This window comes from Amphiura filiformis, chromosome 19 (genome assembly GCF_039555335.1).
Source record: "Amphiura filiformis chromosome 19, Afil_fr2py, whole genome shotgun sequence".
NCBI lineage: Eukaryota > Metazoa > Echinodermata > Ophiuroidea > Amphilepidida > Amphiuridae > Amphiura > Amphiura filiformis.
Window position 1 is genome coordinate 42398565 of NC_092646.1, and position 18374 is coordinate 42416938.

Genomic DNA, 18374 nt, shown 5'->3' on the forward strand with positions numbered 1-18374 from the left:
CGCTAGTAGATCATAATCACTGAAACACCACTGAAAATGTGTTCATACATACTCACGATATAACGACGTTTCTGATTGGATTTGCGCCCTTTTTTGCTGCAGTACGCAGGGCATAAACAAGCTGCGTCACGCAGCGTTGGAACCCAATTAACGCGATCCACGATTTGCTAGTGTTGCATACACATTATGTCACCGCGCCCATCACACGCTGGAGCGCAAAGAGATGAACGCGTTGACTCCCGGCCGTTGACCTCACGAGCTGCTTCCTGCAAGTAGGCCTACTCATTTTCTCCCAATTTTTGAAGGAAAACGGTATGAAAATGTTATTTAAACTTGTAAACCCTTATTATTTTTATTTGTTTTGGATTGCTAACAATGTTCAGAATGTTAGGTATATATGAACAAGGGTTCATTCATAGGATTTCGGGCATGATCATTGATTTATGCCCTCGGCTCACGCCTCGGGCATAAACAGCGATCATGCCCTCAATCCTATGAATGAACCCCTAAATCATTTCAGTGTGATTAGTGAAATGACCTTGGACATTAATCACACTGAAACTCACTAATCCCACTGAAATGAAGAAATTTTCAGTGGTGTTTAAGTGATCATTTCAGTGGTTATTACATTGTTACTCTTTTCAGTGTTCATTTCAGATTTCAGTGCTTTTTTTCAGTGATTTTATTTCCATTGCATGCACACACAAACCTCCTCTGGTAGTGAATGGAATTTGTCCAGCTTGATATCATGAGGTGTCACCATAGCTGTAACGTACATAGTTACATATAAAATATTTCATGGAGTTACTTATTTCATTTCTTCTCTTTGTTTATTTCTCTCCAGCTTCGAAGGTATCAACAGGCATCTACTGACCCCTCTCGTACCCCATGCTGCTGACCTCTACAAGGACTTCTGGCCGAACTATGACCCCAAGTATTTGACGGTCCTTCATCCTCAGGGATTCCCATGGCGGGAAAGTGGTATCTGAAATCATCTTTAAGCAAGTGTTTGACCAGTTACGGTTATGCCCGATGTACACTCTATAATATATCGCTTTTTTTCAAAATAATTTTTCCATCATGTGAATTTGGTGTCTAAACTAGCCACCTGTCTGAGCATCAGTTTTGGGTTTGCTTACAGATTAGCAAATGCTGCTCATGTGTTGATAAAATTGACACAATCACACCCGGAAGCTACTAGCCGATAGCTACTATCGAGCATGGCGAACCCGGATGTCTATTGACCGGGGTCATCGATCGTCTATAAACTCCCTATGCATGATGTGCGTGCATGCATGCATGATGATAGGTCATTATTGTGCATGCTCATAGCACAGCTAACTGGTCAAATCTTTTCTGCACAAAAGTGGACTTAACTTTTCCATATGTTGTGCAAAATAATACACGCTGAACAGTTAGTAGTACGCTGAATTTGTAAAATGGATTTGGCAAAACATTTTAATAAAATTTAGGTATCAGAGTTGCAACCAAGTTAAAACATCTGACATCTCAGATGAGATTTTAATCAAATCTTGTTTCAATTTCATCACAGGCATGGTGTTGTTAGTGTGATACGGAGTGTGCATCAGGCATAATTGTAAAGTTCAATTGCATATTTTGTAAGCTGAATTAAAGGCACTATTAGTGATCCACTAGAAAATGAAATTTGCACTTAATAGGAATATAGGAACAGTAAGTCAATAAAATTCTCTATATTTTTCCTTGTGAAAATAACAGTGCTGCAAAATTTGAAGCTCCATTTAATTAAAGGTTTGTGTGGACAGGCTTCCCCAATATAAAATATGTCTTGTTTCAGGGGCGGCGTCGGAGGGGGGGGGGGTGGAATTTCCCCCATTAAAAAGGAGAACAAAAAAATCAGAAAGAGAAAGAAGAGGAATGACACAGAATTTGGTCAAATTCAGGGGTTAAAATGTTAGATTGTGATTGTCTCGAGACAGCAGGAAAGCACAACAACGCAAAGAATAGACTCCGCATTGCCCCACGATCATGAGGACCATTTAATACACATAAGCTTAATTATAATAATTTCACAATCTCATAGAAATTAAGACTATATTGAGATAATAACAGATTTCATATAAATTAAACAATTATATACATTGAGATAATTAATTGCAGCAAGCATTTGGAATTATTGATTATCTTCATATAAATCAATAAACACACGAATTATTGGAAAATGTGTACAAGCCAACCATACAGGCTGGACAAACAAAAGTTGACTTCTGAATCACATTTAACCAATTTCATCTTAAGCAAATCTTAAGCATATCTTAAACAGATACATCTTTGGATCAAACAGAGGATTGGATTGGAAAACAGCATTTTTAACCGCAATTAAATAATTAGAAATCTCCAAAAGAATAAACAATGCCAACACTAGCAAACGAATTACATTTTGTATTCAGCCAGATCTGGCATCAATGCTTAAACCATTTACTGATATATAATATATTAAATCCACCGTTATTTACAACCAAGTAAATAAAGATACTCCAAATAAGCAACAAAGCATTTATAACCCTGGTATAAAAACGCAGTAGAAAGGGAGAAAAGCATGAAGGCAACCAATAGCCCACTATAAAACGCAGTAGAAAGTGGAGACAATCTACTGACAAGATTCTTCAGGTTTTGAAGAAACTCCACCACCCTCTATAAAAACGCAGTAGAAAGTGAAGACAATCTACTTATGAGATTCTTCAGGTTTTGAAGAAACGCCATACAAAGCAATCAATAGCCCAATAAAACCAACAAATACCATAAAACGCAGTAGAAAGTGGAGACAATCTACTGACGAGATTCTTCAGGTTTTGAAGAAACTCCATACAAAGCTTTCAATAGCCCAATAAAACCATTCAATACCATAAAACGCAGTAGAAAGTGGAGACAATCTACTGACGAGATTCTTCAGGATTTGAAGAAACTCCATTCAAAGCAATCAATAGCCCAAAAAAAACCCAACCAATACCATAAAACGCAGTAGAAAGTGGAGACAATCTACTGACGAGATTCTTCAGGATTTGAAGAAACTCCATACAAAGCATTCGATAGCCCAATAAAACCAATCAATACCATAAAACGGAGTAGAAAGTGGAGACAATCTACTGACGAGATTCTTCAGGTTTTGAAGAAACTCCACCACCCTCTATAAAAACGCAGTAGAAAGTGGAGACAATCTACTGACGAGATTCTTCAGGTTTTGAAGAAACTCCATACAAAGCATTCAATAGCCCAATAAAACCAATCAATACCATAAAACGCAGTAGAAAGTGGAGACAATCTACTGACGAGATTCTTCAGGTTTCAAGAAACTCCCCACCCTCTATAAAAACGCAGTAGAAAGTGGAGACAATCTACTGACGAGATTCTTCAGGTTTTGAAGAAACTCCATACAAAGCATTCATTCCCTTCTATAAAACGCAGTAGAAAGTGGAGACAATCTACTAATGATATTCTTCAAGATTTGAAGAAATTCCATACAAAGCCTCTATTTTTAAGCATAAAGCAGCATAATTGGACATACCATTTTATTGGAGTATCTTTAACCATATTTAGTTAACTGATTCACCCTTCCAGCTTTTGGGAGGGTGGGTGGGATTTTTTGGTCCATCAAGATCGAAGGAACAATTGCAAGTGCATCACTAGGAGAACTATGGACATAACAAAGGAATGAAAAAATAAGACGGAGACCTGAATGGCTGCACACCACTAAAGTGACAGCTGACTGGACAGAAAAACTGAGCTTGTTGCTATAACAACATAACAACAACCCCTAAATTAAAACTGAATTGACCAGGAGACCAGAAAACTTTAAGTGTACTTGAGAATGCTCAAGTGGGAATAAGAGGATAAGCCTCTACACCTAGATGCACATGACAGCCTAATGTCCCCTGCTGCTGAGACAATCTAGTTTTTAAAAGATTTGCAACTTTAAAAAACGGAATTATTTTATTGGTTTTCTATACCTATTGTTCATTAAAAAGCAACAGCCAGCCCCCTTGATCCCCCGTTTATGCTTTTGCTCCCCCTAATTTTCAACCCTGGGTCAGCCCCCTGTCATGTTTAACCTTGACAAATTTGTTTTGGAACTAACCACTAATTTTTTATGATTTTCTGATTAGTATATCACTAATAGTGCCTTTAAATAATAACTTTTTATAACACTGATTATGTAATGAAATATGTGACATGATCAAGGGGAATGAGTCAGGTGTCGCTTATATTTTTTTTGAGATATTGGCAAAAACAGTGTTCAAATTCTTTTGTTTTATAATGTTTTCAGCCATTGATAAATTGCTCATAACTTGGTAACCAGATGTGCGATTTTGATGGGGTTTGCATCAAAATGTAGCATTTGTAAACTGCCATAACATGATGTAAAAAAACTCAAAAAATTGCCGACATTGTGACTCATTCCTCTTGATCCTGTCACATATGATATCTCTAATAGATGAATAACTTTAAAATGATCTCATATTTGGGATCATCAAATTAGGCTGGATGTAAAAATAAGACTTGTGTTAAAGATAAGGGAGTTGAAATTTTTACTTTTTCACAGTGACTTAAGGTGCAGTGGTGTAGCGTCATAGGGCACAGGGGATGTGAAAAATGTTTAATTTTAAAAATCCAACAGGAAAGTTGCCAAATAATGGCTTGTGCCCCCCCCCCATTAGGACCGGTAACCCCAATCATGGTCGGTGCTCCCCTATAGGATGACTCATACTATGCCCTGTGAAGGTGATCAGACTTGTTCAGGGATTTGTTCTTGACATTTTGTGCAACAAATAACACCAAGGCAAAATTGTCCGCAATACGTCAGAGTACCACATGGCCTAAACAAGAGCAAGCAGATTTAGATCTTATTATTTATAAGAGCAAGCAGATTTAGATCTTATTATTTTTCAATTCAATTCAATTGAAGAAAGAACCATTTCACAACTGCAATAATACATATAACAAGTTTAATACACTCTTATGATCAAGTAGCCAATTCAAAAAGAGGCTAGAAATTTATGCTGTGAATTTAGAGTCTCTAATTTCGCAAAATTTTGCCAGGAAAGTGGCAAAAACTGTTTTTGCCGGTTTAAACAAACAAAAGCTAGAATAAACTCATATAGGAGGTCAAAATTTAAAGAGTAACACAGGAAGCTCATAAACAGTCAAACACAACTTTTAATAAATCATTCAGCATATTTATGTTTATCCAAGTTCTTAAAATTTTTGAAATTCACATTTCAGTTACATGAGCAATGAAAATCAATGACCTTAATTTCTTATAATTAAAAGTTATTGCATCATTGCCTTAAGAAAATTCTTTTTGTTACTTAATAATTTGTTTTCTTACGAAAACAAAAACTGGCAAAAAGGTGTTTATGCAAAAAACCATAAACCATGCTTAAAACCATAGGTTTTTACGTGGCAATTATTTGATATGGTCGTGGGCAGGAAAAATCCATGTGTCATTGGCCCCTAAACATGTTTAAAGCAAAACCTCTTGTGTAATCTCTTGGCAGTTTTGCTTTAAACATATTCAAGGGCCACAAATACATTGTTTTTCCTGGCCAACAACGATACAATAATCCTTTGTGATGGTGTAAAGGTACTGAAATTAATTGATTTAACCAATTGCCAAATGAAATTTTTTTTACCAATTTTGATCCAATCAGACAAGGCTGGAGTCGGATTGATATGATTGGCATACTTTCTCACTTCATTCAGACTAAAGTAGGTTTTTTTGTGAAAATTGCATTATTACCATCTCAAACACTGTACCTAAGCTTACTGATGTTGAAATCCATAAATGGCATACTCGGTTGAAAAGTTTGAACTTTATATATGTCCATTTTCTTGTGTTTTTTTTAATTGTTTTTGCTTAGCAATTGGTAAGCAACATGTAAAGGCAAGTCTTTCTGAGAAGGGTTTGATCTTCTTCTCATAGAGAGAGCTGGGTGGCATAGCCATGTGACTTTGACTCCTGATTACAAGGTTGTGGGTCCGAATCATGTCAGGACCAATATGCTGTATCCATGGACAAGACACTTCTCTGGCTCTGTCACTTCATTCAGACTTAAAGGAGTATTTTGTGATCCTAGCATCCTCTTTTTATGACATTTTTCAGTAGATATCCACAACAAAAGCTTATTCCCAAAATTTCAGTTGATTCCGATTTTGCGTTTACGAGTTATGCATGATTATGTGTATTACATAACGAAATTCAAATTTGACGACATATTTGCTAAACAAATTAATTTGCAAGAAATTTTTGGTACATAAACATTATGTAGCGAGAGCTTTCCAGTGGTATAAAAATCTCAACTTTTTTTGAAAAAAGTGGGGGGATGTGGCTGTGGATCATGAAATGCCCTGTTAAGTGGGAATTTTGTGAAAATAGCGTTATTACCATCACTAACTCGGTACCTAAAGCATACTTACGTTGAAATCCATAAATGTCATACTTGGTTCAAAAGTTATGAACTTTATATATATTCATTTTCTTGTGTTTTTTTATTTTGTTTTTTCCCTTTTTTACCTATATCTCAATTTTAATATTGCCTACTTCGGTCCGATTGGATTAAATCATGTCACAATTATTTCCAAACAAGATGATATCAACTTACTAGTATATTTCTACAAAATGTTTAAAAAGAATATTCCAAACAAGTGTATTTGTAATCAGCACAATATACTTTGCTACAATATTTTCTTTTCCAATTTTCAATAATATGCAACTAAATGCAACTTAATGATCTTGTACATTGTAAATAATATCAACATTATAATATGAATAAGTGACAATGAAGCATACAAAGTATTTTTTGAATAAACTAATATTAAAGATTTGATTATAATTTGTTGCAATTATGGTTAATAAAATAATTTGAAATAATTTGAAATTAGTATGGTTTGTTCATTTTTCTTAGTATACAAATTTTTTATTATAAAATGTGTGATTTGCCAAGACAACTACTATGGTTATTTCCACCAGATTTCAATCGAATTGGAGCAATTTAAAATTTAACCTTCAGATGATTTTGGGGGACTTCTGGCCGTTTTTCAACATATAGCCTATCCCACACTTTTAAATTTATTTTGCAGCAAATTTCTGTACATCAGAGTAATTTTCTGAAATTTCATGAAAATTGTATACATGACCTCTTGTTGACCTTTGACCTTATTGTCTTTATGACCCCAATAGACCCTTTCCGTTAAGAAGTATTTTGACCAACCTTGGTAATGAACTTCCACTCTTTCAAGAGAAAAATAGATTTTTAGCATTTGCCGATATATTGACCTCTTTTGACCCCAAGATAATGTTTTACCCATGGACGAAAGAGCAACAGACCGGGTACAACCAGTCAAAGTCTCTGTACATTGTATGATGTGAGTTCTCGCATATTCATGTGGGCTGATTGTTCGATCATGCTGTGTCTAACAATCACGAAAGTATTGCGTGCCTTCGCGTATACACAAAAGAGAATTGCATGCTTTTGCGGTTATGCTATAGACTGTAAAAATATGCGGTAATTGTGTAACAGTCTCGTCTGTCGCATTTCATGGAACAATCGGCCCTCATCAGGTGACGCTGAGACTTTAATTGTACACAGTCTGTTATCTCTTTTGTCCATGGTTTTACCGCAACATCCTTCAGGTCACTGTAGGTCCCCCACCAAATGATCATTGCTACCAAGTTTGAGTTTACTATAGTAGGGATAATTTTGGAACATTGGTTTGACAAAATTTAACACATACACATACACATACATACGCATACAGACAGAAAGTGACTGCGTAGTCTCTTTTTGAAAAGTTCAGGTGAGACAAAAATGCATTTTAAAACTAACATTGCTGTAAAACTTGAAGAAAGACATCGCTGTAGCAGTATTAGCTGAATTCAATTCAATTCCAATTATTTATTCGCAAATGCTTTTTCTCACAATTCAAATTCAAAATAAAACTACATACTATGGTACAACTAAAGTGTAATGCATATTTCATAGAATAAATGTCAAGTAAAATAAAGACACAGATTATTTATGAAAATGAAGTAAAGTTGTTAATTTAGTAACAATGTAATTCTAAAACATAACAAATATATATACACACATGTTATATAACAAGGATGACATGTAATGTACTTAATATGAGTTTATATATATATATATATCAGGTAAATTTATGCAAATAAAGTATATTTCATCCGGGATTTCATCCCCCACTTTATCTTATCAAAATGGATATTTTGGCATCAGAAAAAAGCTCTTGTTTTCTCATAATCCCAATGTAATTTTAGGCCTGAAATAATGATGTTCCGTTAATAGTTATGAAAAGGTAATAACCTCATCCCATTGTGGTTACCACACACACTATTTTATTTGACACATAAAAATTTCTTGTCATTTGAATTCAACAACTATAACTACAAACATTTTTTTCTAAGAAAATGCAATTTCCACAGACCTATAATTATAAATATATGCTGCATAATATAAGCAAAATGTCATAATGGACAAATATTTAAGTCATAAAATGGTATTTATATACATTTTTGTAATGACAACAGCAAAACTGTTGACAACACACTAAATGAAATAAACATCTCAAAAAAAGTAACGATTTGAAAGTTGCACTTTCATACAAATTTTTACAATACAAAAACACTCAGATATCATTACACAGATTTCCTTCCATTTATACTGAATACAAAATCAATACAATTTACTGCAACTTTCAACTCTTGGGTTGCATTGATTTAAATGTACGCTGTGACATCAATATTTAGTCAATTGCTGCAAATGAGGTGTCAAAATGTGTAGAGAAATAAATTCTGCTTCCAACGCATTTTACAGATTTGTAATACAATCACCCGCTTTTTGAATAATGGTCATTATTTAAGGGGGTTAGTTACTTTTTTTGAGATGTTTACATATAGGCCTATACATAGTTATGTAAAACAACACATTTACATTAAAACATTCTCCACATGAAAGTATCAAACATGTGCTAATTATACACCAGACATATATACATTTGTTTATTTCTTTGTTTACCTAGCTTAGTCTGTAAGGGCGAATTTCTCGATGGGTGGCTTAGCAGTTGGCTAGTCTAGCCTCAAGGCTTTTAGGTCGTAAGACCAGGCTTAACTGAAAACACGTTCCCCGAAGCACGGCTACCATAGCCTCGAGGCTTCATTAGCCTGTGGGCCAGGCTTGTAGGATTAGCCCCAGGCTTCCGTAAAATTTGCATTTCTCGAAATCAGTCTTCTGTAGCCGTAGTCTACGCAAGCCTGTTAGGCCAGGCTTACAGTTGCTTTTCTTGGCCCTGCCTCAGAGCAGGTCTTAGGTCGTAAGCCTTGGTCTATTTCAATTGACAAATTGCTTAAATTGTAATGCAAACTTTTTCTTTCATATTTTTGAGAAATCGAAACAGATGCTATCTTTCATTCAACATAGAGTAGGCCCCTACCCCTAAGTAATAATTATTGTTCGGTTTAGTTCAACATTTCACCATTTTATTTTAGTGTTCATTCAAGTCAGTTAAACTTGCTGTTAGTTGAACATTTCACCATTTTATTTTAGTGTTCATTCGAGTCAGTTAAACCTGCTGTTGCTATAAGGCCTACTCATTTTGAATGATGAACTTTCTTTTGGAGCAACGGTGCCAAACGGGTGCAATTGAAGCGAGACGCAATCTTCGACGTCAACTGTCGTGAGCGTCTTCAGGAGAGGAAGGATCCTTTTCTGAAGTATTCGGATACCAAATTTAAATCGCGCTGCCGATTCAGTAAAGGCAATGTTTTAAGGCTTACTGATCTGCTTGAACCTAACTTGTAACGGTCAACAAATAGGAGCAAGCCTCTCCTTCCTGTTCAACAATATTGCTAACCTTACGATATTTTGCTACAAGAAGTGTCCCCCCCCCCCATATTTGACATGTCCAAAAACCTTGACGTTCCACATGAACTTGCTCCCATGCTTTCCTCTTTTTTGCCTGAGATTTATTATCGGACGCCTTGCTTTCAAATATCACATGAAGCAGTGGCTGCAAAATATGCAGTAATTCAATTCTGTATACATTTGTTGCCTGAGTGCGACTTTTCGGAGGCATGCTGAGTGATGGTAATAATGATTATATTTGTGAACGGAGTCGTTTCGTTAACATACCCGAAGAAACAGTTCTTGAACGTTTGAATGATCAAGAAACAACACTTCTTTTATCATCATCATCATCATCATCATCATCATCATCATCATCATCATCATCCAACATCGCATTAAATGCAGTCGTCGCCGTTGTCGTCGTCGTCGTCGTCGTCCGTCATCATCATCATCATCATCATCATCATCATCATCATCATCATCATCATCGTCATCATCATCATCACAAACTATGCACTCATGCTAAATTCGCAAAATATCAGCAGTAGATAGCACGCACGATGGTTGTCAAATGCTTGGTTATGTTTTTGTTTTTGCACCAAAATTATCCTTAAATAATGTTTTACTTTTGACAAACATGCGTATGATTTGTTTGAAGTGTGAAACAGTTTTTGCTTTAGGCCTACTTTTAGGGGAATCAACGTTTCCTTTTCTGTAGGCTTGCAGTTTGACCCTTTTTGAAATGCAAAGAAAAATTAATGAGTATAGAAGTATCATTCATGCAAACAGGACTCATAATAAAGTAAAGTGGAAATAAAATAATACATAAAAGACACAAAAACAGAAAAAATACTAGTCTTGCATCATGTGTACGGGGTAAGCCCAAGCACAAGACCGCCGGTCTAGGCTAGTCTTTGCGCTGGTAACCTTGTTATTACGGTAAACCGTGAAGGACAACAGCTTATGCACATCTACCTCCAACTGCCTATACAATTCAGTCGCTAGTAGAAAGGGACGCGGTTGTCAAGCGTTAAGCCCGCAAGGCCACTAAGACCAGGTTGAATTTATGTTCAAGAAATCCGCTACAGTTAAGACTCGGCTTCGAGAGCTGGCTAGGCTTAGTAGCCTCAAGGCCACCTTAAGCCTAAGGCTTACTAAGACTCCTATCGAGAAATTTGCCCTAAGAGACACACACTTGGGTCCATGGTTCAGACCTAATATGTATATACAAGTCGTGCTATACGGGGCTGGTTTAGCCCATAAAAAGCATGCTGGCCCTTCATATTTAAAGTTAAAGGAAGGAAAAATAAACTATAAAGAAGCTAATATTTTTGCCAACCGCAACATTATATATTCTCACCAACAAACTACCCATTTGTAGGTAGTATTCATACATTATCATAGTTTCATACACTCTTTGATAGTGAGAACCACTGTATAATCTATTAGCAGCACAAGAAATTCATTAAGATTAGTTCTCATTTTTAAAAAAATTGTGTTTTATGGTGGTTTGGTAGGTCGCATTTTTAGAAATTATTTTTCAAAATTATGCCAACTACATTTGATCACTTTTAATGCATATAGTGACACATTGTTTCATCAACTATAGTATACATGTAGCTACAAACATTTTTTCTAAGAAAATGCAATTTCCACAGACCTATAATTATGTATGCTGCCTAATAAGCAAAATGTCATAATGGAGAAAAGTTTAAATCATAAAATGGTATTTATATAAATTACATTTTTGTAATGACAACAACAAAGCTGTTGACAACACACTAAATTATAAACATGCATGAACAAAGTTATGTAAAACAACACATTTACATTCAAACATTTTCTAAAGATATCAAACATGCGCTAATATACCAGTCATTATACATTTGTATCCCGGGGGGATTCTTCGAAAAATTTGGTACGGGGGTGTGCCACGCAGACTTTCGGATGCTGACTTTCTCTATACCTACTTTTTGCTGTTTTTGCTACCCATCAGTATACCAATTTTCAAGAAAAAGCAACCAAAAAGCACCCAAATTTGCCATAAGTGGGCGCTTTAATGGCATTTTTGCCCAAATGCACCCAATTGGCGCATTGGTATCCACTGAAAACCCACCCATCGATATACCAAAATCGCTGAAAAGGTACCCCAAAACCGTGGCACATCCCGTATACCTTCAACCAGGAAGAACCCCCGGATTTGTATATTTCATTGTTTACCTAGCTTGGTCTGTATTAAAGAGACACACGCTTGGGAGCGATAACCGAATAGGGTGCACCTCTACTAGTCTTGTTACAAGACTGCCCTACCCCAACCCTAAACTTAAACTCTGTAAACAAGGACTGGACTCAAGTCTAGCAAGTTGCACCCTATTCTGTAATTGTACCCATGCTTGGGTCCATGGTTCATCGATCATTTTTACCCGGTATTATTGGTGGGATATATGCATATACCGGTGTTTTTTTAGAGGACTCTACATGTAAAGTCTTTGCCGCTCAAAAACTTTTTTCAGTGACTTTTTTCAACTTTTTAACTTTTAACGGTAACTTTTTTCAAATCTCATCAGAAAAATATGGTGGTACCCACAGGATAATACAAATGCTGTTACTTACTAAAACTTATCAGTGGTGTATTCAGAAATTGCTCCTGCTTCTTGTAAAATGCCAGTGAACCAGGAGCAATGTTTGAAACAAATTGCTCCTGGTTCCAGTCTGTGCTTATTTCAAGGCTTGCAAAATTTCCAAGTTGTCCTGCTGACCTGCTCCCAGAATGACTTGGGACAAATGTGTGCGAAGCGCACAATATGTACAATTTTAAGCTCAAATGGGTAAAAATGGGTTACATGACCACTGCGATGGTACCCACGTAGATGTATTTAAAAAGAAATATTTCCAGCAAGTCCCTCAACCCTTTTTGGAAGAGGCAGTGAGCCCCAAAAGGTTGTGACCCACGGTTTGGGAACTGCTGCCTTAGCCTAAAGAATATTTACACGCTGCTGTTTGTATGGCCAATATAAGAAACAGCAAAACTGCACCGAACAGTTCAAATCACAATTTTTTTTAAATTAAAATACCGCGAAAATTTCACACTTTACATTACCAGATAATAATGTTACCTCAATGTATATGATGTATGAATTAAACGATGGTGAAATGTAGTGAGATTAATGTGAACTGCCAAAATATTGATTTTAACATTTCCATTTTGTCAAGAATTTAAAGCGTTAGTTTTATTTAATTGTTCTTAAAAGTTTTGTCATGAAGATCCAATCAATGCATTTGCTTGAAGCCAGATTAAACCTCTTCATTATCCTAATCTGCAAATGTCAGTAGCCACTTTCCCCAGTCAGGATAGGAGTTACGCCTCCTATCCCTCGCCTCTTCTGTGTCCTCATTCTCAACTGATATCAGCCTTGGGGGATCTGACGTTTCCAGGATCTTCAAGATCCCCTTCCTGTAAACGTAAGGTGAATGTTCCCATACGAACGTTTCAACATCACCAATAGGTACACCTTGTTTACCTCTAAATTCTTGGTAGACTTCTTCGGCAACATCGGCATCATCTTGTTGGTTTCCGATTGTCAATGCAATTCCTTCACGTACTATTCGGTAGTCAGACATTTTGAAGGTCCCTTCATATTGACTACATGTGTTCATCGACTCCTTCATCGCTTCTAGGCCTTTTCGGTGGTGGGTGAAATGAATAAGATGATATATGACAGCGTTCCCTTCCCCCCTTATTTCAAACAATGAAGCATATTCTGCGTGGGTGTACTCCTTTATATGTTCGATATAACTCCTTGAACAATTCTTTGCATTTTCTGCTGGTATGTTTTCTCCCATTCTTACAATGTTGCTTAAAAACCCTCCAAGATTTGGCATCTCTTGGCGTGCTGGAAGATCGATTCCATATAGAGCAGCTATCTTTTCAACACTCTTACCACAAAATCTGTTTACATAGCCGCTCATGAAATTAATCAACACTTCACTATAGGGACCCAGATATTGGTGGACTTGTTCCATTGGGGTTTGTGAGAATCCGCATGGATCAAGAAAAGTAAGTCGTCTTGAAAATTCTGGCATAGGGGGCGGTGCAAAATCTGTAAATTCACAATTGCGAATGTGACATTCCAGAAGAAAATCCCCATGTGTGACGTAGAAATCTACTTGATCTCTCACTTCTTGAACTACAAGACAACTTTCCATTTCTAGTTCTTTGAGAAATGTATATAGGTAGGTTTCCACACAGATGACCAATTGTTCAAAGTTTTCACTTGACTTCTCAACAAAGTAAAGATAAATTTTCTTTTCGGAATCCTCAGTACCGGACTGACGTCTTGGCGGTTCATTTTGGTTCGCTTCATTTTGGTTCACTTCACTAACCACATCTTTATGGAGTGGATCCCATTTCTGTTTTCCGTACAACTTATTGCAGAAAAACTGTAGAACAACAAGTAGTGCAATCATGGGTGATCCATATTTCTCAATTTCCTCCTGCCAAGTAGACTTAGGATCCTCCTCCTCCTCCTCCTCCTCATCATCATCATCCTTGTCATCCTCATCATCCTTATCCCTATATCTGCCTGCTCCAGCAAATCCATCAATGATGATTGTTTTTGCGAATCTGAAGGCTGGATGCCGGTATGCCATTTGCTGGGTTTTGGCAACGTAGGCTTGCAGATATTTCTTGTACATTATTCGTTTAACTAAGCCATGATGGGTATCACGCTGAAAGAATTCAGCCGCTGCTGTAGCCATTTCAATGAATAGTTATACCTGTAAATAAAAGATATACAAACAAAATCTATAATATTATGATAGTAAGTAATACACATAAATATGTTACCCATGCAACATCACGAGGTATGAAAATACTATCTTTAAGCATGTTAAAAATGGATTATTTGCCGTTTGTTTTAAGGGTAGACGAGGTATTGTTGGTCAAAGCAACCTAAAAATCGATTTTCATTATCTAGATTAATATATTATTGAAAAATAACACCTTGATGTTTTGCAAGTTCATTCTACAAATCGTATACTTTGCAAACTTGCTTAATTTATTGTTGTTAATGAGTTATGTATGTTTTACAAAAGTGTTGTTGTTTCAGCCCTCTTTACAACGTAACTCAAGAACCGCAGCACCTATAAAGTATATCTGTGATATTTTAATTCTTCTACACACTCGCTATAAATTGAGCAATGCAGTTTTTGCCAAAGCTCACTACCATTCGTAAGATGCTGTGAACTACCAAATCACAACAGTTTAAAATAATTTTACCTTAAGCAAATCGGACATTCGGGTTTCATACTACATGCATTTTAATTTCATTTGTATCTTTTTGTTTATGCCAATAATCAATGTAGTTAATGAGCTAATTTGCATAAATGCTAATTATAAAATATGCAAATTATAATGCAGCTACACAATATAATTCATTAGAGCACAACAGAAGCACTTCGACCAAGTTTCAAGGCAAAATTCTGCAAAATAGTACTATACTAGTATCCTGAACATTTATACATTGATAATAGCAAAATATTGCCAAAAAATATCTATTCATGAGTTCTACAGTCTTTAAAAAGAAAGAAAGTATAAATTGATGTATTATGAACCATGTCCAATTTGCTTCAAACAAAGATATTTTGATCAGTGTGTCCTACTCTTTGTGTATGGGTTCCACAAAATGTCTCACAATCAGCCTGACCATAATACGATATAAACCATGATGCTGTGATACTTAATATATAATATAAAACACTGACTTTATCAATCTAATAAGGAAAAACCTATGTAGCCTCATCAGTACCATAGGCCTAAATGATTTATTTTACCAATGACTATAGGCCCAGCAACTTCACATCATAAACCCTAGAAAGGAAGGCATGTGCTGTTTTCTCACAAATCTTACTGGAGCTAAGTTATAATTAACTTGACCATGATATTTCATTTCAAATATTTAAACAAAAAAAAACAACTCACCACTTAAAATTGAGACAGGCAAAGTCAGAAAGCAATTTAAGTCTACTCTTGCAGAGATATGAAGCTGTTACTTGAACAGGTCGCCGTAGTTTCAATGTAATGTGTATTTGATTTTATGATGCCTCGATGTTAGCCACTACTAAAGTATTGCAACATACCTATGTTGCAATATTGGGAAATTTTCACCAATGTGATTCTGCCAGAAAATCGATATATTGAAAATAAATTGGGCGCTATTGGGTGTAACAGCGTGGTATTCACAGTACGTCGTCTTAAGGAGGCACACAGGATCACTAATTATCCATTATTATTCACCTCATAACTCGAAAACTATTTATGTAAAGTATATAAAAGTATACATTTTTTGAACGGAAATGAGCTCATAAATCCATTTAAAATGTCAGTTTTGGGTCAAAAGTACAATTTTCGAAAAAATCCAAAAAACGGCTTTTTGACCAAAATTTTTGGTCCGCCATAAAAAATTATTTGAAAATCAAAACTGTAAAACATGAATTTTATTAATTTAGACAAATAAATCTAGAAAGCGTTTTTTTATTTTTTCGAAATTTTGCTTAGTTTTTAAAATATATGCAAAAAATCAGTAAAAACGTGTGACCCGTGTTCAAATTTTTGAATCATGGGTGATAAAAAAAGTTCTAGGCCCTAATTTAAAAAAATTAAAAAACACTATCTAGATTTTGGCCATATCTAAACGTTTGACTTAAAAACTTACCTCAGTGATGCTTCATTTAGACGCTATGGCGGACCAAAAATGGTTAAAAGTGGTCAAAAGTGAACTTGCCGAAAATCGCGATTTAGAAAAATACAGCCGATTTTAAGTCCATTTTGAAGATTATTCCATAAATATATAATCCGGTGACTAGTGCCGGTTGGTCAAGTTAGAAAATGAGAAGGGGCGTCCAACTGCAGCAGATTGGCATTTTTTGTGGTTTAGAAGGTAAAATATACAATATGACAAAATTATCCGTGCACATTCGGCAGATGTTTATCCACATGGTGCAGCCATTTTATTTACTGCAGTCTTGTTTCCATGGTGCAGCAGAGCTTCCGGCAAGGCCGCGGCGTCGCGTCGGCGTTTGAGGAGCGACAGGGCGCGTGGACAGACAGACAGGTTACGCGAATAAGTTGCACAGTGCATGGTCGTGTTGCCGCGAACGAAACCATGATTATTTTTGCACAATTTTGTCCTGTTCCGTATAAAAAAAAGATCATGCTCTGTATTAAAATTTGCGGACATCAGAACATTCAAATTAGCATAGAATAACTGACAAGCAATTATTTTAGCAGATAGGTCTAATCAGGAAGTTTTATGAAATGAAGAATAAATTGAGACATAATCATGATAATTGCGATTTCTGTTTTGTACTAATTTTCATAATTTTGTTTTAAAAATGCAATGTTTTTGGTGATTTTCTTCTTTTTTTTTTTTTTTTTTTTTGGTGTTGACAAATATTGCATTTTTATGTTCATTGTCCTTTTCTGAACCGCAAACATGATGTTGTTACTACTCGTTGCTTTTTTCTTTTTAGTTGGTGCTTGAGAGGCACCACAGCGGCCCGTCCGCGCCAAAGATAGGCATTTTAACGCCCGTTAAAACTAGGCCTACACCACAGGAATCCCAAGTAAAATTTTAAAAGATTCTGATGTGTCGCATTACTCAATATTCCGTTTTTGTTATTGTAATTGTTTGTTACGGAATATCAAAGTTGTAAAATATTTTGTATCGCATAAAAAGTGAATAAAATACAACAACAAAAAAAAAAAAGTGTGTCTGTTGTTGTTTTCAATCAAATAAACGTGTAAAAAGTGGGGTAAAAGTTGTAATATGTCTTGAATAAACTTCTTGTAAAACGGACAAAAAGTAGGCCTATATATATGTTAAACGGGCAAAACACGGAGAGGTCACAAGAAAACTGAAAAACACGGAAATTTACATAGCCTAACAAAACCGAATAGAAAACGGAACACTTATGGCTTTAAATTAGATTATGGTTTATGCAGTAGGCCTACCGTAGGCCTATATAGGCATCATGCTATAAAGAGCGTTTTAAAACACTGCATGAAAACATTCACGGAAAATGCTTTAAAGCAGTAATTACCTTTTAAAGCATGCAGAAAACGTGAAAGTTGAAAGCCAGACAAACATTGCAAATAAAAAGGCATTCGGCCAAAACATTCGCAAAAAGTGTTGTAAAACCAAAAGGTCAGTTATCGCAATCATGGCATGGTAGACCTAATAGGCATACTAATGGAAATGTAGTTAAAATGGGTTATGAAAAAAGCACGAATTTGCGTTTTCGATTATATTTCTCGTTTGAAATTATTATTTAGCATTAAAACATTCATGAAAATGCTTTCATAAACGCGTGCTCGCCATGCCGATTTCAAATATCGACATTTTTGACATAGAGTTAGGCCTATAGCCCTATGCCTAGATGGTCAACATGATGTAGGCCTATTGAAATGTCAACGTTTTT

At 35.7% G+C, this 18374-nt stretch overlaps 2 protein-coding genes across 3 annotated transcripts in view; one reads left to right on the forward strand and one right to left on the reverse strand.

Moving 5' to 3' along the window:
* LOC140141329 (transmembrane protein 135-like) overlaps positions 1–3074 on the forward strand; it is a 361936-nt gene extending 358862 nt beyond the window's left edge. For both annotated transcript variants that reach the window (XM_072163166.1, XM_072163167.1), the window contains exon 15: positions 845–3074. In XM_072163166.1, the coding sequence (XP_072019267.1) occupies positions 845–989 (145 nt within the window). In that variant the 3' untranslated portion in view covers positions 990–3074. The remainder of the gene's footprint in view (positions 1–844) is intronic.
* Positions 3075–12071: 8997 nt separating this feature from the next.
* On the reverse strand, positions 12072–16015 carry LOC140141326 (uncharacterized). Its single transcript, XM_072163163.1, has 2 exons — positions 15877–16015; positions 12072–14672 (listed from the first exon to the last, which is right to left on the reverse strand). The coding sequence occupies exon 2, from the start codon at positions 14652–14654 to the stop codon at positions 13209–13211; it is 1446 nt and encodes a 481-aa protein (XP_072019264.1). The 5' UTR covers positions 14655–14672; positions 15877–16015; the 3' UTR covers positions 12072–13208.
* Positions 16016–18374: the final 2359 nt, after the last annotated feature.